At 43.7% G+C, this 21530-nt stretch overlaps 1 protein-coding gene across 1 annotated transcript; it reads left to right on the plus strand.

Annotated features, from left to right (window-relative positions):
* Positions 1 to 211: 211 nt before the first annotated feature.
* On the plus strand, positions 212 to 21434 carry SERPINC1 (serpin family C member 1). Its single transcript, XM_005890831.3, has 7 exons — positions 212 to 10763; positions 12722 to 13088; positions 13749 to 13964; positions 14773 to 14910; positions 16986 to 17376; positions 18291 to 18355; positions 21012 to 21434. Exons 1-7 carry the CDS (start codon positions 10723 to 10725, stop codon positions 21186 to 21188), a joined length of 1395 nt encoding a protein of 464 aa, XP_005890893.2. The 5' UTR covers positions 212 to 10722; the 3' UTR covers positions 21189 to 21434.
* Positions 21435 to 21530: the final 96 nt, after the last annotated feature.

Here is a 21530-nt window from a genome sequence, read left to right on the forward strand (position 1 = left end):
TCTGTCCATGGGATTCTCCAGGCAAGAATACTGGAGTGGGTTGCCATTTCCTTCTCAACCCAAAAGATTATTCATCCACGATTTCATCCAAGAAAAGAGCAAGGAGCTGTGAGACTATACTCAAGGAAGATTTAATCTTGCCTGGCTGGGCACCAAAGGCTTTCCTGAGACAGTGGCCTTGAAGGTAAGAAATGGCTTGGGGCAGGGTGGGGAGTTCTGGGGGCGGTGGTGGCGGGGGTAAGGAGACCCCTAGTCAGAGAAAAAAAGATGTGTGAACTCCACAAAAAAAGAAAGACTGTTACGGAAACTGAAAGAAGGTCATTGAAGTGAGAGAGTGAGATGGCTTCAGATGTAGAGCCAGATCACAAAGCTGGGTTTTATTCTGAAAGTAAAAGCTGTCCAAGGAAGGGTTATAAGTTGGGGAACTAAAGTGATCAGATGTGTGCCTCTTTAGTCATGTTTATTGAATAGGCTCTGTGTCAGCAAGCTTCTCAATCCTAAGGTGAATATAGTTCACCCGGGGCCCTGGTTAAAGTGCAGCTCCTGTTTCAGCAGGTCTGGAGTGGGTCCAAGATTGTCCAAGAGGCTCCCAGATGATGCCGGTGCTGTCTGTCCAAAAACCAGCCCCAAAGAGACCACACTTTGGAGTAGTGGGGTTTTCTTGATAGGCAATTTTAGAAGCAGAGGGATCCAGTTTCTGCCTATTTTAGTGAAGTGAATAAGATATGAGGCGTAACGAGGGTAACTCGGAGACCACTTAAAGACAAATGTAAGGCTGGAGAAGCACGGTGACTCAGCAAAGTTTTTACATTTCAGGAGTTGGTCCTGAAAGGCACAGAAGTGTTTGTATGGGGAACAGAGCAGAAGTAGAAGTTCTAAGCCTGGGAGCACATAGTATATGGCCTGGAACAGAACTTCAAGGAGTTGGGGATATAGAAAAGTTTGGTTGAGGGCAGGACTTGGAAAGCTTTATGTACCCCTTCTGAGCTGTTGTGATTTTTTTCCCTTAGCAAATAAACACTAGTAAAGATTTTCAACCTGACAGTGATGTGATGATTGTGATTTGAAGTGGAACAGGGCCTAAGGCATGGCTTCCTTGGTGGCTCAGTGGTAAAGAATCTTACCTGCGATGCAGGAGACTCAGGTTTGATCCCTAAATCAGGAATATCCCCTGAGTGGAATGACAGTTCACTCCAGTATTCTTGCCTGGGAAATCCCATAGACAGAAGAGCCTAGTGGGCTACAGTCCCTGGAGTTGCAAAGAGTAGGACACAGCTGAGTGACTAAACAACAAAGGGCCTAAGGCAGAGAGCTCAGTTACAAATCTGTTGCAACAGACTTAGAAGAAATGATGAGGGCTCGCAGCAGGACAAAGAAAATGAAAAGGAGGGGAGGAATTTCTGAGACAGTGTTTAGGCCATACTTGAGAACAGCACGAGTATGATTGGCATTTCTAAATACCCAAATGGGTGCCACCAAAGTCAGCTTCTCGTAATTCCCTTGACCAAGTGCACAGCCTGATCCAATATTATCAGGTTAAAGGGGAAAAAATTACTTTTACAGTTTCAAAGCCCTTAAAAAATTCAATTTTAAGGAAAACGCACAGCGACCTTAGTTTGTCATCATCTTGTTATCCTCTCAAGTACAAAAATGTTCAGGTTATTAGGATCTAAAGCATACCCTCTAATTTTCCTCAGTCCCTATGCTTACCATTATATCTAACTGGACATTTGTTAACCTGACAACAAGCTAGACAACCAGATGAACTCCTGGCCTTAGGGCATGATACAGGCTGTCTCTCCAGAGTGGGCTGGCCCATTTCTCTCTGAGCGGCTGGAGGGTTTGGTATCCAGCACCATTTCCTGGTAAGCTGAACCTGTGAAGCCACAAGAGATGTGGTTCTTAGAACTTGTTTCTGTTCAAAGTTAGAAGCCTGCACCCGTACAGTATCTGTTGATTTTTAGCATTGGCTGTTTGGGAAGGACCTGAAACCAACTGTGTCTTGATGGGATAAAAGCTGCCAAGCTACATTCATTTCTACCCCCTCATTTCCTCCTCCACCCTCAAGTGGACTTAAATTTGCTAAAGCAACCTTTGGCAGAAGTAGGAAAAGACACCAGTCACATAATTGACCTGTACTTGTCAAAACATACACTCTTGACTTCAGCTTTACTGCTAGTTTCTGCCTGTTGCTTCTTGGTCTGTCTAACCCACCCTCTCTCCGTGGAACTTTCTCCCACTACCTCCAACCACTGCCTCTGCTGTCTTCTCAGTTTCTCTTTTACCACCTACAAGTTGCTTAGAACTTCGACCCCGTGCAGCCCTCTCTTGCTCAACCTTCCAAGAGGTGTTTCTATTCATACAAGGTGTCAATTCCTCTGGATAAGTAATCTTTTCTACTTTACTTGATAATCTTAACGTTCCATTTGGGAGAAATTTAAAATACTTCCTTCTTAATAAGTCAGCCAAACTACTCTGAACCTGGGTTTCTTCAAACACAAATATTTATTGAGTACCTGGTACATTCAAGACCCAGTGGCATGTGCACTGGGCATGTTCAGTAAGTATTTGTTTTATTTGATTTCCATGAAACTGAAACGGAACTTTCTCACATTTGTGAGAATTTGGACAAATACCAGTGAGATGCTTTGAGAGTAGCTGCCAAATGATACTGCAGGATTTAGTTTGAAAATTTTTCTTTCACCTTAATTACTAGATGGCCGTAGCCATCTAGTAAACTAGAAACCCAGGAGAGTTGGAGACAACTCTGTGTGTGTGTGTGTGTTTGTGTGCTAGATGTTTTGCCGAATTTCTGTGGAAGAATTAAGCTTTGAGTTACTCAGTAACCACAGCAGGAGCTCATTTCTACTGTTTGTTCTCTGCCAAGGTCTTTCTCTTGGATCCAAAGACAAGAATAGAAAGAAAAGCCTAGGATATGTGGTAATGGTGAGGACCAGCTCGATTTCCTGCTCACAGGAGTTACTACTGAGACCAGAGGCAGGGCTAGGGAAAGAGTTGTATATTTTATTACTGGCCTTGAAGGAAGCATTAAAGAGAGGACAATTGAATGCTACATTCTTTCCTCTCCATGGCTCCTCAAACCTACACACAGCGCGCAAAGCGTAGAGAGGCCCTCTGAGCTCCTTCCAACCTTGTTTATGCTCAGCATAGAAGTAGTGCTACTTTTTATCTAATAGAAGTTCCGAAAGTCTGCCTCTACTTCCAGAAACGGTTAGACCTTTCCATGAAGAATTTGATTTTAAGGTACATAATTATTAAAACATCTCACAGGGCTTTCCTGGTAGCTCAGTGGTAAATAATTGGCCTGCCAATGCAGGAGACAAGTGATTGATCTCTGATACGGGAAGATTTCACATGCCACAAAGCGACTAAGTCCATGTACCACAACTATTGAGCCTGTGCTCTAGAGCCCACATGCTGTACCTACTGAAGCTGGTGTACCTTAAAGCCCGAGCTCCACTGCAAGAAAAGCCACCACAGTGAGAAGCCCACGCATTGCAACTAGAGAGTAGCCCCTGCTCACCACCAGTAGAGAAAGCCCGCACGCAGCAATGAAGACCCAGCACAGTCAAAAATAGTTATTAAAAAAAACATTTTACAGAATACTAATGACTCTGTGTGTGTGTGTGTGTGTGTGTGTGTGTGTGTGTAGACAGAGACAGAGACCCAAATTAGTCCACCCAACATACCAGCTGCTTTTTCTTTTCCTCATCAAACCAGTCTAAGCTGTACCAAACCAGTCTAAGCTGTACCAAGAGGAAAGGGATTTGGGGTCATCAAAATCTTCACAATGAAAGCCAAGAGGAGTTGTGTGCAAGAGAATTAAAGACTGGGCTGGTATTAAAGACTCTAAAGGACTGCCTGGAAAAATCACATTTGGAATGTGCTTCAAAGACAAATGCTCTGTGATAAAATTTGGGTAGACAAAGGAAATGGTGGCAGCCCCTGAGTTTTCTTCTGAGCCCTGGATTTTGAGGGACTCCTGGACAAAGTTGATAGAGACTACTCACAGGAGGGGCTTCCTTTGTGGTTCAGACAATAAAGAATCTGCTTGCAATACAGGTTCCATCCCTGTATTGTATTGTTCATCCCAGGGGTCAGGAAGATCCCCTGAAAAAGGGAATGGCATCCCACTCCAGTATTCTTGCCTGGTAAATTCCATGGACAGAGGAGCCTGAAGGGCTACAAGTCCATAGGGTCGCAGAGTCAGATGCGACTGAGCGACTAGATAGTGACTTAAACCCTGCCTCAAGAAAAACAACTGGACACTAAGTTTTAACCTGGGAAAACAGACATTTTCTTTGTGTGTGTGTGTGAATTTTTATTTGATTCTAGGTAACTTTGGTTTGTTTAGTTGGTTTTTTTTTGACCTTTTTAAAAATTTTTTTAATTTATATATTTATTGGCTTTGCTGGGTCTTCATTGCTGCTCAGGCTTTTCTCTAGTTGTGGAGAGCGGGAGCTGCTCTCTAGTTGTGGTACAGAAGCTTCTCATTGCTGAGGCTTCTTCTGTTGTGGAGCATGGGCTCTAGCAGTGGGGCTTCAGTAGTTGTGGTTCTCAGGCTCTAGGGCACAGTCTCAGGAGTTGTGGCACACGGGCTCCATTGCTCCAAGGCATGTGGGATCCTGCAGGATCAGGGATCGAACCTGTGTCTCCTACACTGGCAGGTGGATTCCTATCCACTGTGCCACCAGGGAAGTCCCTGGACATTTTCTTGATAGCTGTCCTGTAGGAGCCCAAGACCTGTGAGACAGGCAGACAAAGGTTTGAATCTCTGCTTTGCCAGCTTTGTAATTTGGGGCAAGTCTTTAACCCTTGTAAATAGTAGTTGCTTTGTCTGTAAACTGGGCATAATATATTCCTGGTAGAGCTGACAAGAGAATTGTAGAAGCAAATGCCTATAAAGCACTCAGCATAGATCCTGGTGTGTAGTAAATGCCACATATTATTATTATATCATTCAAAGATTTAAAGATTTTGACCTAAGCACAATAAACTGGAAAATTCTGAATGAGATGGGAATACCAGACCACCTGACCTGCCTCTTGAGAAATTTGTATGCAGGTCAGGAAGCAACAGTTAGAACTGGACATGGAACAACAGACTGCTTCCAAATAGGAAAAGGCGTACGTAATAAGAAAATAAGAAAATAAGCTTATTTAACTTCTATGCAGAGTACATCATGAGAAATGCTGGGCTGGAAGAAGCACAAGCTGGAATCAAGATTGCCGGGAGAAATATCAATAACACCAGATATGCAGATGACACCACCCTTATGGCAGAAAGTGAAGAGGAACTCAAAAGCCTCCTGATGAAGGTGAAAGAGGAGAGTGAAAAAGTTGGCTTAAAACTCAACATTCAGAAAACGAAGATCATGGCATCCGGTCCCATCACTTCATGGGAAATAGATGGGGAAACAGTGGAAACAGTGTCACACTTTATTTTGGGGGGCTCCAAAATCAGTGCAGATGGTGACTGCAGCCATGAAATTAAAAGACGCTTACTCCTTGGAAGGAAAGTTATGACCAACCTAGATAGCATGTTGAAAAGCAGAGACATTACTTTGCCAACAAAAGTTCGTCTAGTCAAGGCTATGGTTTTTCCAGTGGTCATGTATGGATGTGAGAGTTGGACTGTGAAGAAGGCTGAGCGCCGAAGAATTGATGCTTTTGAACTGTGGTGTTGGAGAAGACTCTTGAGAGTCCCTTGGACTGCAAGGAGATCCAACCAGTCCATTCTGAAGGAGATCAGCCCTGGGATTTCTTTGGAAGGAATGATGCTGAAGCTGAAACTCCAGTACTTTGGCCACCTCATACGAAGAGTTGACTCATTGGAAAAGACTCTGAAGCTGGGAGGGATTGGGGGCAGGAGGAGAAGGGGACGGCAGAGGATGAGATGGCTGGATGGCATCACTGACTCGATGGATATGAGTCTGGGTGATCTCCGGGAGTTTGTGATGGACAGGGAGGCCTGGCGTGCTGCAATTCATGGGGTCGAAAAGAGTCGGACGTGACTGAGTGACTGAACTGAACTGAACTGACTGTGAAGCAATGGTTAAAATTCTAGACAGTGAAATATGATACAGTCATTAGCAATTATCTTCCCAGGCAGAGCACACGTAAACACCACAGTTCCACCTGCAGACACTGACCTTGGCTACTCTCATTCTTCTTTCCTCCTCTGTCACCAGCCAGCGGCTCAAGCTGCGTCTAGTTTCTCTTTGGTGCTGCCACCACTTTTCACGTCATGCCCTTATACTCCTGTCTCCCCAAGCCTCTGTGGAATACAACACTGATGCCCTTGTTGCTCACAAAGTCCATACCGTCTTGACTAAATGATGCATTGACATGTTCAAAAATAGAAAATTAATTAAGATTCATATTGACAAAACTCACTCCCACCCTTGTCTGTCGACACCTACCCCTATCAACCCCAATATGTGATACGAAAGGTAGCACATTCTAAGCACTGCTTGGCAGTGCTTGCTTCTTTCTACTTAGTGGTCCTAGAAACCCTTCCATATCAGCACATAGAAAAGAGCCTCATTCTTTTTGACAGTGGCATAGTCTTCCATTGTGGGGATGTATGTTGGTTTAACTAGTTTGCTGTAAGTGGAAATTGTTTCTAATCTTTTGCTATGCAAATCAAGTTATAACTGGTAACCTTACTTATACCCATGCAGATATATCTGTAGGATACACTTCCTGCAGTAGAATTTCCAGCTCAAAGGGTAAACTCATTTGTAATGTTAGTATTGCCAACTTTTCCTTCAAAGGGTTATAGCAGTCTGCGTTCCCACCAGCAATGAGTGAAAGGGCATTTTCCTCACACCCTAGCAAGAGAGTGTGTTGTCTAACTTTAGTTGAAGTCTGAATTCTAATGGTTTCAATGATAATTCTTCTTAAGGAATCAGATGGGAACTAGGAAAAGTGCTTTAAAAGCCTTACAGAAGAACCACTGAGGAATGCTAAAATTAGCATGTGACAGTTTGATGAAAAGTAATGTTATCATGTTCTCAAGGTATCTTCTTACAGGATACTTACTTAATAAAAAGGGAAATGTTATAATTTTACAGTCCTGATCTTATTTAACTTAAGTGATCAAGACTGACATCAATTATCCCAATTAATGGGATAAATTAATACCTCGTGCCTCCTGATATGATGCACTGAGAATGACACAGTATTATTTCTTTAGTATTCCTACCAAAAAAAAAAAAAGTGTAACTTTCAAATCCTGTAGAAACCTCAGATATACTCAAATTGAAAGACATTCTTCAAAAATAGCTGGCCCGTACTCTAAAAAATTCCATAGTCATGAAAGACAAAGAAAAGAGAGCAACTGTTTCAAACTAGAGGAGACCAAAGAAGCATGACAGTTAAATGCAGTGTGTGACCCTGGACCTGGAAGTGGTGGGGCAGGGACTTTCAGGGCCTGAAAATTAATGTTTCCCAAGGTGTGATCCTGGGAGTTCCCCCATGCAAACCTTTCAGTGTATGCATGAAGTTAAAGTTATTTTATGTATGTATTATTTAAATAATTATGTTTAAATGTAATTTAGCAAGACTAAAAAGAGATCCTAAGACCCAAATTTTTGAGAACCAGTTGCTATAAAGAATATAGACATTTGGTAAATTTAGAATAAGAGTTATGGATTTGAAAATGGTACTGTATTACTATCAATCTTGTGTATTTTATACTGTGATCATATAAAGAGATGTTCTGGTTTTTAGGAACCTCACTCTATATAAGGATAAAAAGGCATTTATATCTGCAAATTATTCTAAAACAATACAGAAAATATAGAGATGGGGAGGAAGAGAGGGGTATGAAACAACAGAAAGCAAATGTAAGATGAGAACAGTGTGAATATTTGGGGAATCTGGGTAAAGGATGTATAAGAATATTTTGTATTACTTTTGCAACTTTCTTGTTACTTTAGAATTATTTTAAAATAAAAAGACTTTGTATCTTAGTCTTGGAAATCTCTTACACTATTATCACCTCCTGATCTTCCCCTCTCCTGCTCCAGCTTTAGTCAGATGACCAGTAGCATTGATGGGCATGTTTATCATCATGTCTGGGGTCTACTGTGAAGCATGGAGCTCCTGGAGAGCAAAGTCATCTTCATATACCCAGGCCCAGCACCAACCATGCCTGGTACCTATAGGCATTTATTAAAAGCATGTTAATTAAATGAGCATATGACTCAATGAATGAACATATTAAACCCAGTTGCTGATGTATAGTTCTTCACTACCTGGTCTGGTGGTATCTGCATCCTCATCTCTTTTCCCACAAATGTTCACCAGACCCTCTTCACCCCTTGTGCTCCATCTCTTCGTCTGCCTTCCTCCAAGGCATGTCTCACAACTTCTACAAGTTGGAACAATAGGTCTGAACTGCATATTCCACCTCAGGATGTTTGTTATCTCCTGTTTCTTCTATGTGGAAAGCTCTTCCTGAAAGTACTATGTGGTTCCTCCTCCCCCCGCCCCCAACTTTATTCTGTTTCCTTAATGTTAGTTCTTGAGGGAGGACTTTCCTACCACCGTTCTACAATAATGTCCCTATCTCCTCTCATCACTTTCTACTCCCTTGCCCTGTTGTATTTTCCTCTGTAACCCTTATTAATACCTAACGTGGGCTTCCCTGGTAGCTCAGATGGTAAAGAATCTGCCAGCAATGTGGAAGACCTGCCACCAATGTGGGAGACCTGGGTTTGATCCCTGGGTTGGGAAGATCCCCTGGAGGAGGGCATGGCAACCCAATCCAGTATTCTTTCCTGGAGAATCCCCATGGACAGAGTAGCCTGGCAGGCTACAGTCAATGGGGTTGCAGAGAGTGGGACATGACTGAGCAACTAAGCACACACAACATGTTACAGATTTTTTTTTTTAAGTTTATTTTATTTTATTTGGCTGTGCGGGGTCTTTGATGCAGCATGCTAAATCTTTAGTTGCGGCATGTGAGATCTAGTTCCCTGACCAGGGATCGAACCCAGGCCCCCTGCATTGGGAGCACGGAGTCTTAGCCACTGGAAGGGAAGTCCCAGGTTTATTTTTTATATATTGGTTCTTTATGTGATCGCTGCATGTCTTCCTGACTGGAGCTCCCAGCCTCTACAACAGTGCCTGCTGTCTAGGTAGTGCTCTATGTTTGCTGAGGACAAGTGGTTGAACAGGAGACTTCCCAATTGCCTTTAATCTGGAGTGACAAGAGACTCTGACCGTTCTGGGGCTTTTTAGGACTGTTCCTTGTAACCATTCATACCATACACAGAGGCCGTCATAGTGTCCAAAGTTTAAATCAGCCAAGACTTAGACATAGGAACTTCCCCAGTGGTCTAGGGAATAGACTCTGCCTTCCAATGCGAGGGGTGCAAGTTCAATCCCGAGTCCTGAACTAAGATCCCACATGCCACAGGGTGCGGCCAAAAAAGTTTAAAAATAAATTAGACACAACTGCAGTCTAGGTAGAGGTTTCTCCTGTCTAATGAATAGAGAACTCTTTAGAATGCCTATGACAATACCAACTTAATACTAGTCTTCAATCACACAGAAGGTGGCTTATATCTACATTTGTAGCAATCCTTGTCATACTGTTTTTGGTTTGTTTAGGAAGAGGGAAATAAATATAAACCTTGCCCTTTATCTCCACTAATTTGACTTCATCTCCCCAATTACTAAAATAAGTAAAATTAACAATATACATAAATATAATTCATTCTGTTTGCTTTTTAGAAGTATTTCAGCAGTTGCAAGCTTGTTTTTCGCCTGCCCCACACTGTCTCCCAATCCCCCAATAGAATTTTTCTAAGTATTCCTCACCTAGCTCCTCCACCTTAAGAAATGTCTGTGGTGGCACCTTGAGGCCCCTGCTATCGTGTCCCTCTCAAATCACTTCAAGGCTGAATGGGGAATGAGGCCATTTTACACAAAGGTGTAACCTGTCTGGGTCACAGACACATGGTCTCTCAGAGGCCTGAAGGTAGCGCCTGTTTGATTTCTCTTCTCTCCCCTCTGATTAGATAACATCACCTCTTTTATTCTGTCTCCTTAAAAAGCTATGAGAAAGAGGGCATTGCACTGAGAGGTAGAAAGCTAGAATTTTCTGGACATTCAACTTGGCTAGTTATATACTGGGCTTCCCTGGTGGCTCAGATGGTAAAGAATCTGCCTCCAATGCCGGAGACCTGGGTTCAATCCCTGGGTCAGGAAGATCCCCTGGAGAAGGGAATGGCAACCAGTATTCTTGGGACTTCCCTGGTGGCTCATACAGTAATACTATTTTATTTATATAGAATATGTACTATTTTCTACTTCCCGGTTTGGTTAACCAGGAAAAAAAAGTTCCTGCAGACAGAGTTCTCATCTGTCAGGTATTTTCTGATGAAATTTTGTGAACATGTCCTTTTCCTTTTCTGTAAAGATGAAAAGAGTAAGAAAGGTGGGCCTTTTTCTCTGGACCTGACTGAACTTTAAAACTTCTCTACTAATTAACCAACACTGGGCTCCACACTTTACTTAACCCTGGGAGCCGGTCATCAGCCTTTGACCTCGGGCCTCCCCTCCTCACCAGCTCCATCCCCCACCCTAGCCTCTGGAACCCCAGTCAGATGTAGAGGAAAGAACCAGTCCAGAGGGATTGCCTCAGACCACACTATCTCCAGTCGCTCAGACCTGTGGAAGATTAGTGACCATGATTTCCAATGGGATAGGAACCGTCACCGCTGGAAAAAGGTAAGAGGGGTGGGCTTCCCCTCCGCATGCCCTCACTGGGTTTCCTGACCTCTGAGGGGCTTGCTGGGGTGACCGCGACACCTTCAAGAAGACTGGGCCCTCTCTCCCTGGTAGTTATAATGAGACTCGTTTGGAAGACATCATCCTGAGTACCCTCCCTCCCGCTTGGTTCCTGGGATAAGGCCTTTCCCTAAGCCACACCTTGGATTCCCAACCCAAGAAACAAGGGAGATGTGTTCCCTCAGAAGAGACGCTGCTCTGCGGCAGCCCTCTCAGCAGCCCAGGAGACACTCCAAGGGGAAGCGCTGGGCCTGCCATATATCCGGAAAGAGGGAGCCAATGTAATGGGTGAGGACCTCCTAACTCTCTTTTTGCTCCTTCCACCCAATTCCGCCCTGCCCACCCCACTTTCCTGTCACAACCCCAACTCCCTCCCAAGGTCTCAGTGACCTTTGACAAAGGATCATCTCTTAACATCATACACATTCCTTCCTTTTTTTTTTTACAGGAAGCTAAAAGTGAGGCTCTGGCTTGATCACCTTGGTTTTTCTTTGTGCTTAACAAAGCTCCCAGGGCCCCCACAGCCTCCACTTGTATTTCTAAGGGTAGCTGAGGGGTAATATGGGAAACAGAGGCAAGCCAGCTGGAGAGATGAATGGCAAGTTTCTCCCTGCTTCCTCACCCTGTCGTCCACAGCTCGCTCAGCACCTCCGCTCTCCCACTCAGTGCCTCTGTTCTTAAAAAGACTTCAGGGTTGACTTCAGATCATGCAAGAAACCAAGTACCCTTCAGCTGCCCCCAGCTTCCAGCCAGCCCCACACTTGCCTGGAAGACCACTCTGGCGAGTCCTTTCTACACCGCCTACATGTCTTGTCTTTTTCTGCTGCGGGAAGATTGTGAAGAGTCAGTACCCATGTACAGACTCCTTTCTGTAGGCCTAGGGCCCCAAGTCAACCAGAGGAAGTGTCTGGCTCCTCATGTCTTATCTATAAAAACACTATAATAGAGTTTATCACTTTGTTTACTTAATTGGGTGTCCCGATTTTCCTAGTTTGTCAATTTCATGATATCCTTTTTTTTTGAAAGTGAGACTGGTTTTATTTACTTTAGTGAACACACTTTGGAAGTTACTAAAATTTGCAGGCAACAGAAAATGATGAGGACCTGATCTAAGGCAGTGAGAGAACAAGAAAACAATGCATAGTATCTAGGGTCTGACTATTGAGAAGGGAGAGAGGGAGAAATCCTGGATGGCTCTCAGGTCTCTAGATTGGATGACAGGGTACCTGAAGGTCCCATTTGCTGAGCTGGGGGACATAGAAGGAGAAGCAGGTGTTTGGGTGAGAGACAAGTTCAGTTTATTTGTATTTCACTAAGGGATCAACAGGACATCCAGGTGGAATTGTCCAGCAAACAACTGGTCTGGAACTCAGTGGAAAGACTAGGACTGGAGCTAGAGATTTCAGAGTTTTCAGCACATAGATTGTAGTTTTGCCCCAGACATTCCTTCTTAGCCCTCTGGTGTTGCTGTCAATCAAACTCTTCCCAGTCCTTTAACATCCAGGTTAAAATCCCTTCCCTAAATAGCTTCTGTTAATGGCTCCTCCAACTTACCTAAGTTTTCCCTGGGCACTAAAATTCCCTGCCATATTTCATGTATGCATTGTCCAGTTCACCAGTTGGAAGCTTCGCATTCTTCATTTCTTCCAGCATGAGGCATTGAGCACACAAGACTTCTAATAACATCGTTACTCCCACAGTTGACTCTAATTTCAACAGGACTATGTCCAGGGTAAGGAGTCCAGGAATGAACTTGTCCTTGGCCCTTGTACTTTTCAAAGGTGTTGGCCCTCCTGGCCACACAGTGTGGGCTGGTGATCTACTAGGGTAAATCTGTGGTGGACAGTGGGGAGGGGATTTCTCAGCCTAGCTTAACTCAGGTTTCTGTCCCCCTATAGGAGTATATGTCTTCTCCCTTTGCTGCTTGGCCTCTGGGGCTGTGTGACCTGTCATCGGAGCCCTGTGGAAGACGTCTGCACAGCCAAACCTCGGGACATTCCTGTGAATCCCATGTGTATTTACCGTTCCTCAGAGAAGAAGGCAACTGAGGGCCAAGGCTCCGAGCAGAAGATCCCTGGGGCCACCAACCGGCGGGTCTGGGAACTGTCCAAGGCCAATTCCCACTTTGCCACTGCCTTCTATCAGCATTTGGCAGACTCCAAGAATAACAATGACAACATTTTCCTGTCACCCCTGAGTATCTCCACAGCTTTCGCTATGACCAAGCTGGGTGCCTGTGACAACACACTCAAGCAGTTGATGGAGGTACAACTCAAAGCCCTTCTGCCCAGCTCCTTGCTGGAACTCCTAAGAGAACATCCATGTGCTTAAGCACCCTTTCGAGACTTTGGGTAGTGTCCCCGGCTCTTTGTGTTTCTTTTTCTCTCTCTCCTTCCTAACCCCACCCCCCCCCTTTTTTTTTTAACACATCCTTTATTTATTTATCTATTTATTTATTTATGGCTGTGCTGGGTCTTTGTCGCTGCATGGGTTTTTCTCTAGTTGCCCAGAGAGGGTGACACTCTTCCGTTGTGGTGCTCGGGCTTCTCATTGTGGCGACTTCTCTTGTTGCAGAGCATGGGCTCTAGCGCTCACAGGCTTCAGTGGTTGCAGCACACAGGCTCAGTACTTGTGGCGCATGGGCTTAGCTAACCCATGGCATGTGGAATCTTCCTAGACCAGGGATCAAACACATGTCCCCTGCATTGGTGGGCAGATTCTTAACCACTAGACCACCAGGGAAGCCCCCGCTTTCTTCTTCTTTTTTCCATGTATTCCTTTAGAAAGCATGAGTTGAATGTTTATGCTGTGCCAGGCACTGTGCTTGATGACTATTGGTCAGGGGCTGCCTGGCATGATGCTCACCGATCATGTGAACCAGGCTGTCCCACCAGACCCACCATTATTTTCTTTTGGCTTCTACAGGTTTTTAAGTTTGATACCATCTCTGAGAAAACTTCTGATCAGATCCACTTTTTCTTTGCCAAACTGAACTGCCGACTCTATCGAAAAGCCAATAAATCCTCTGAGTTGGTATCAGCCAACCGTCTTTTTGGAGACAAATCCATTACATTCAATGAGACCTACCAGGACATCAGTGAGGTGGTATATGGGGCCAAGCTCCAGCCCCTGGACTTCAAGGTGAGTTCCAGATGTCATCCCAGACCTCAGAGTTCTTCCTCTCTACTCAGATGTTAAAGAGACAAGGAAGCAGGATCCTAATGAACACTGCTATGCTAATTGAAGGCAGGAAGAGGTGTTTTAAGTCAGAGCCCCTGGGATATGTATTCTTATTTGAAACCTGAGAAATCAGTGCTATCTATGGATTGCAAAGGCTCCTCTGAAAAAGTTATAAAAATCCTGTAACAGTGGCATTCAGAACGTGGGCACTCATTCACATAACAGAGCAATTGTAGACCTTAAATGTTGCAAGCATTATTACTATTTTCAGATCCTTTCAATAAACAGACTTACTTAAAAAGTTTAAAAAAAAAAAGTCCTGCAACAAAGAAGTCTACTGATTTTATTCAAAAGTATTTCTCAAACTTTTTGGATCACATGGACATCTCTCCTGTGCCCCCTGCACCTCCACCATCACTCCTTGGCTTCCTAGAGAACACATCTCATGAATACTCATAAGAGTTCAGGTTTCCAAAGTCAAAGAAGATAATATTTTGTTTTCTTTTTCTAGACTATTTTTCTCTTCTTCTGTTTCTTTATTTCTTCCTCTTTTTCTTTCTCTTTCTTCTGTTAATATTTATTAACTCTATGGAAGATCCACAACAATATGCTAGATATGTGTGGTTTCTCCAATCTGGGTTAGAGTGATGGTTTAACAAAATGGTGGGAAAGAGTGGAGGGATGATGGACAAAATAAAATTCTGCATGGGGAGATGGAGAAGCCAATTGAATAGCACAGTTGGGTAGGTTTGTTTCCTGTTCTCCTCAGGGAAATGCAGAGCAGTCCAGATTGACTATCAACCAATGGATATCCAATAAGACTGAAGGGCGTATCACTGATGTCATTCCCCCACAAGCCATCAATGAGTTCACTGTCCTGGTGCTAGTCAACACCATTTACTTCAAGGTACTCAAAAATGGTGCTGGAGGGAGGCTCAAGAGGGAGGGGACATATGTATACCTATGGCTGATGCATGTTGATGTATGGCAGAAACTAACACAATATGGTAAAGCAATTATCCTCCAATTAAAAATAAATATATTAAAAAAAAAATAAATGCAAAAAAATAAAATGACCCTGGAGAGACCTCAGGGATGACATATTTCCCTCCAGCTCACTCTCCTTCATACCATTGGGCATGTGTAGGCAGATCATTTTGAGAAATAGTACATGCGTGGTCTGGGCATAAATACAAATTTGCTGAGTCTAGAGTCATGTCTAGGGCTGTGGTTGCTGGACTGAGGTCCAAAGGGGGCCTGGTAATGTCTCTGGGCCCAAGGCAGAGTGTACACATTCATAGACCAGCATGCTCAGCAGCAAGGTGTGCATGATAATAAATTCTCATAAGTATGTGATGATTTCTTCTGTCCAGTTAACTTCATTTTGAAATCTGGAACAAAATGACAGAGTCTATAGACAATCCTCAGTGATGAGGTTTTCTCCATCATCTAGAGCAGCTTCTGCAGCATCTCAAAATTCCTCTTGCCTGAAGCTTCTGAACCTCCTGGTACCAGACTAACCTCAAATTTTGCAGAGGACTTGTGACATGATCATGCAGATGGCTTTGTCTTTCTCAGAGAGTCAAGTTCTGAAGATTGTTCCAACTTGATTACATTTAGGAAAAAGGATGAGGGGAGAGGATAGTGGGAATAAACAGACCACTGACACTCAGGAGGCCCACCAGCTTAACACAGGTTGAATTGTGCCCTCCCGGGTCATGCTCTAGATGTGTTCTTCTCCCCGACTGGGCCTGGAGGGTTAGCCCGTCACTGCTGTTGCCAACTGCTTTGTTGCTTGGGGGTTCCCTCATGCCAAGAACGCAGTAGGCTGCATTTCTACAGTGTGTACTGACTGCCCTTTGCAGTTTATGAAACACTTTGCCTTCTGATTCTCATGACATCACAAATGAGAACTTGAGCTGCTCAGACAGTACTTAGTTTAAATTCTGACTCTTCCACTTGTGACTACAAACTTGAGAGAGTTACTTAAGACCTTTCCGTGTCCCAGTTTCTGCATCTATAAAGTGGTAACAATGATACATCTGCCTCGCAGGGTTACTGAGGGGATTAAGTCAATGCATACAAAATGCCTGGAGCGGTGACTGGCACACAATAAGCATCCTACAAATATTAGGAATAACCAGCTCCTAATTTTACAAGCGAAGAACCACCACTGAAAGAGTTAAGTGACTTGTCCCCAAATCAAAGAGCCAGAAGAGGACAAGGAATGCTAACTACATCTTGGAAATGTCAAAGCAGTATCTTGTATCCCTTCCCTCTTTGAACAGGAAGTTGGCCAGGCCTCACTCTCTGCCTGGCAGGACTCCCAGATGACTCCCTGGGGTTACTACCTTTGTCTGGCTTTATTCATCAGGGAGAAAGCCCAGCATTTTGGAGGATGGTCTTTGAGAAGGAGGCTGGTGGGAGGCAGAAGGCAAAAGGCAATTAGATTTAAACTCCAGAAGAGACTTGCCAAGAGGCCAGTAGGTTATTTTTGTTTTTATGTTTTTCTTGTTATAAAAGCAAATAGTCATTGATGAAAAATCTAGAAAATACAGAAAATTCATTGAAAAAAAAACCCCACTCATGATTCTGTCACTCTGACACAGTCAGTATTAAAAAGCCTTTTTATGCACATCCCTCTAGGTCTTTGTTCTTAAAAATTGCACTTCCATGGTCGTCCCTGGTGGCTCAGATGGTAAAGTGTCTGCAATGAGGGAGACCTGGGTTCAATCCCCGAATTGGGAAGATACCCTGGAGAAGGAAATGGCAACCCACTCCAGTACTTTGGCCTGAAAAATTCCATGGACGGAGGAGTCTGGTAGGCTACAGTCCATGGGGTCACAAAGAGTCAGACACGACTGAGCAACTTCACTTTTTTAATGTAATAAAATATTTTGACTGTTTTTCCTGTCAGCATTCTCCTACGGATGTTTCTGGTCTTCTTGCTTTGTGATTCTCGCACCTGGTGTCTTCCTCCAGGGTCTGTGGAAGTCAAAGTTCAGTCCCGAGAACACAAGGAAGGAACTGTTCTACAAGGCTGATGGGGAGTCATGTTCAGTACTCATGATGTACCAGGAAAGCAAGTTCCGCTATCGGAGAGTAGCAGAAAGCACCCAGGTGCTCGAGTTGCCCTTCAAGGGTGATGACATCACCATGGTGCTCATCCTGCCCAAGCTGGAGAAGACCCTGGCCAAGGTGGAACAGGAACTCACCCCAGACATGCTGCAGGAGTGGCTGGATGAGCTAACAGAGACGCTGCTGGTGGTCCACATGCCCCGCTTCCGCATCGAGGACAGCTTCAGCGTGAAGGAGCAGCTACAAGACATGGGCCTCGAAGACCTGTTCAGTCCTGAGAAGTCCAGGCTCCCAGGTGAGGGCAGGAAGGGTTTCCTCCTTTCTCTACCCTCAGAGTTGTCTGACCAAAGGTGGAAGAGATGGGGAAGGAGTAGACGAGAGGGAGTCCAGACACCTGGATTCTAATCCCAGTCCTACTGCCAACTCAGGGGAATCCCTTCCCTCTCAAGGGATCAGTTCTCTCCTGTGTACGAGGGGAAGCTGGCTCTTGGATCTCCATGGGCCCAGCTGGCACTGGAACCTTTGGCGTCTGTAACTCATAGAAGAGGTGGGACCAGGTGGAGAGAAACTTGAAAACCACCAGAGTTCAGAGCAAAGAGATAGCTAGGATTAAGAGCCAAGGACATCCAAGTCCCACCAAAGAGCTGTAGCTGACATTTAATAGCCCTTCCTGATATTCTAAAGGGCTTCTGGACAGATGCAGACAAGCCTTCCCAGTTGTGATTCTCTGATAATAGTGTTAAGTTGTTTTGGTTCTTCCAACACACCATCTTTGAAAAATATGCATTAAAATATCTCATTTTTAAAAAGAAGTTTACAACATTAGTTAAGTGGATTCATGTGTAATGGGCTGTCTTTAAACTAGGTCTCAGAACCATACCCTTTCTTCAAGGTGTTGTCACCCTGGAAGGAAAGACATTGCTACTAGATGGAGTGAGCATTTCTTCAAGAACAGGGTCCTCAGCCTTAACCCCCAAACCCCCATAAGCTAAAGCACCAGATTAACTTCATAGGAACCAGGCTGAATAAACCCAAAGTATTTTATTATTTTTAATGTGTATTGATTTTGAGGGTATCATTAGGTGAGGGTCCAGGATTTCTATTTTTCTAAAAGTCCCAAAGGACCTCTTAATCCAAACTGAATTCCTCTCTGTGGGTTGAAGCCAACTTTCTCCCATTTCACAGATCTTTCTCTGGTCTTCCTTCTAGGTATTGTTGCAGAAGGTCGGAGCGACCTCTATGTCTCAGATGCATTCCACAAGGCATTTCTTGAGGTAAATACACCTCTCTCCGCTCTCTCTTCTTATGCTTGCTTTTTTTGTTACCATGCTGCTTTATTATTCAATACATCAGTATCTCATATGATGAGTAACTTTGGAGTCATTCCTTCATTGGCTCTTACGGTGTAGACAGCAGATGTTTGAACAGTAGGTGACAACTGTGATAAAAGGCATGTTTCCAGGTCCCTCAAACCCCAAGTCTATAGTGTCCTCCTCTATACATAACTCTAACTTGAAGCCCTCGTGGTCTAATTGTTCTACCCTCCATCCGCTACCTCTCCTGGGAACACAGACATTAAGGTGAAGGTGATACCGGAAAAGCAGCCAGCAAAGGCATTAAAAGGAGAACCAGGAGATGATGAGCTTATGGAAACCCAGGAAGGAGTTTTAAGAAAATGGAAAGCATCTAGTGAGAAGACTGAAAAGTGACCGCAGGTGACTTTCCCCTGAGGCATTTGGACAGTGTAGTGGGGGCACGTCCTAATTGTAATGATTGAAGAGCAAATGGAAAATAAGAAAGAGCTGGTGAAGTGTAGACCATCACTGTAGTGTCCTACAGTGTGTTCCAGAAAACTAGAACTCTAGACTACACTGCAGGTAATAAAAAGTTAGGTGGTCAAATAAATGTATATCCTCTTCTAGGGAAGTTAACAGAAAATCAAAGCACATTGGAGTGTTGATGTCTGAGCAGTTCCACAGTGAAGAAAATGATTCAATATTGCTTAACCCAGTGTTGCCCCAACTAAGATGCCCATGGAAACCTTTACTGGAGTAAGAGCTGTGTAAAGCCTATAGAACTTCTGGCTCTCAAACAAATACTGAACTATGGATCAATAGCATTAGTTATCTAGAGAGCTTGACTCAAGGTCTGAATATCTGTATATTTACAAAGCTCCTCAAAGAATTCTGATGCGCATCCAGGTTTGCAAACCACTTATGTAGACCATTCTTTGGGGGACCCAGGCTATGAGGGAAATGTGATAGGCCAATGTTAGAGGTCATAAAATTTAGAAATCTCAAAAAGGAGACTGTGGTCGAAGAGATAGATTTCAGAGCATGGTGCTAGTAAATATAGTTACAAAGTCCAAGCTCAGTGGGAAATATGTCATTAGGAGGAAAGTGGAAGGATCAAGGGACAGGAAAAAGCCAGGGTAATTTTAATGGGAGTGAGGAAATGTGATAGTTTGAAAAAAACAGAAGGTTATAGACTGAGAGGATAATGTAATTATAATTTCAAAGGTCGAGATGTTCTGAGAGATGGCAACTTCAAAGTGTAGCCACGGACTGGTTTGCTGAAGTGAAGGCAATGCTCATTGGGTTCAATGAGATGAAAGAAATGGAAGTTTAGAGTATTGAATGGGTCTCCTACCAAGACATTTTAATTGTCTAGGTCACACGATAGCAGGAGTTAGGTTAGAAAGGCAATGGGCTAGGCAATAAAATCCTCAATGCGGGACTATATTCTATAGAGCAATAGGACCAAAGCAAGAGTAGAAAGATATGTATCTTAAAAGATACTGAGGTCAGAACAGGGGATTTTACATGAATACTGGATTAATGATTTTGGAAGTGAAAATACTGAAGCCGTATTGATTATGGAAGAAATAACATTTAGACTGCAAGAGAAGATGAGTCCTCAGGATTTTAACTATGACTGAGAATCTTCTTCCATGGACCCCAAATGGAAGTGGTCAACTCAGACCTCCATGAGGGCCTTGAGTTACGATCAAGAAGAAGCAAAAGTTCAGTTTCATTTTGTCTACCTGAGCCCACTAAACAATGATGCAAGGTTCCTCCATGGCTCTTGGGAGCCCTGTACACAAGGACCCTAATTGATTGTCTCCTGAGAAGCCACTGAAAACCAGAATCTGATTTGAGTAAAAGGGCCCTGGTCTTACAAAAGTTCGTCTGCTCTTAGTACTAAAACGATCGTGAATTAGATAGCATGTGTAGAAGGGAGAGGTGGTAAGGAATGAGGAAGGGGAAATCATCAACCAGCTTCTCTCAAAGCTCAGGGGTCTGAAATGCTTTCCTTGGAGGCAGGGACACAGTTTTAGTGACATTCTAGGTACTCAAGCAAAATTTCTAAAGGTGTCTCCCATCTCCCTCCAGATCTGTGGCAGTTCTACTTATCAGTAAACTCCAACACCATCCTTTCAATCTATTACTCTGAGAAATATTCATCTCATCCAGCCAGAGGACCATCCTCTTTTCACAGGCCCTAGTTCCTGAGTGGCTGTTGACAGTAGTTCTATCTAGGATCTTGATGATCCAGAGTGGAACTGTCTCAACTGTGGTGCTCTAATTTTGAGTCAATAGGTCTTTCAGTATACAGTTCAGTATCATGTACAACATTGCCAGCCAGAAATGTGACAACTTTGTGTACATCCAGATTTCTGGTTCAGAGAGTATCTGAATGGACCCTGGCACTTTCTTTCAGCACAAGGCTTGGATGAATACAAGTCTTTCATCAGTACAGTGGATGAAAGAAAAGACTAAAAGTAAGGTTCCAGAGGGGATCCGACCTAACTCATAGCAACTGGAAAATAAGTGGCATGTTTGAGGAATTGCTGTGTCCATGGATGATGTACCTCTTGTAATGAGCTGCAGAGTAGCTAACGTGGCAGTCTGTTTCCCATTTGACCTGCAGGTAAATGAGGAAGGCAGTGAAGCTGCAGCAAGTACCGTCATTAGCATCGCTGGTCGTTCGCTGAACTCGGACAGGGTGACCTTCAAGGCCAACAGGCCCTTCCTGGTTCTCATCAGGGAAGTTGCTCTGAACACTATTATATTCATGGGTAGAGTAGCCAACCCTTGTGTTGATTAAAATGTTATCCTTTGTACTTCTTCCTATTTTGGTTTGTGAATACAAGTAAAAATAAATACAACTTCCCATATCTGACAATTATGAATGGACTTTGCCATCTGAAATGAAGGCAAGGAAAGGAGAAATGGATAGAGATGCTGCTCGGCATTTGGTATAACGAGGCTTTCGACTTTTCTCTACCAGTGAACACATCTGGGTCAAGAAAGTGAAGGAGGGAGGTATGTTACTACTTCATCTTGAAAGACAGTAGGCATCTTGAGAGGGCAGGGTGAGCTTGAAATCTAGATAATCCCTTTATACTGAAAAAAAGTCCAAAAATTTAAAAAGAATTAATATCTATAC

The sequence above is a fragment of the Bos mutus genome, chromosome 16 (genome assembly GCF_027580195.1).
Source record: "Bos mutus isolate GX-2022 chromosome 16, NWIPB_WYAK_1.1, whole genome shotgun sequence".
NCBI classification, from domain to species: domain Eukaryota; kingdom Metazoa; phylum Chordata; class Mammalia; order Artiodactyla; family Bovidae; genus Bos; species Bos mutus.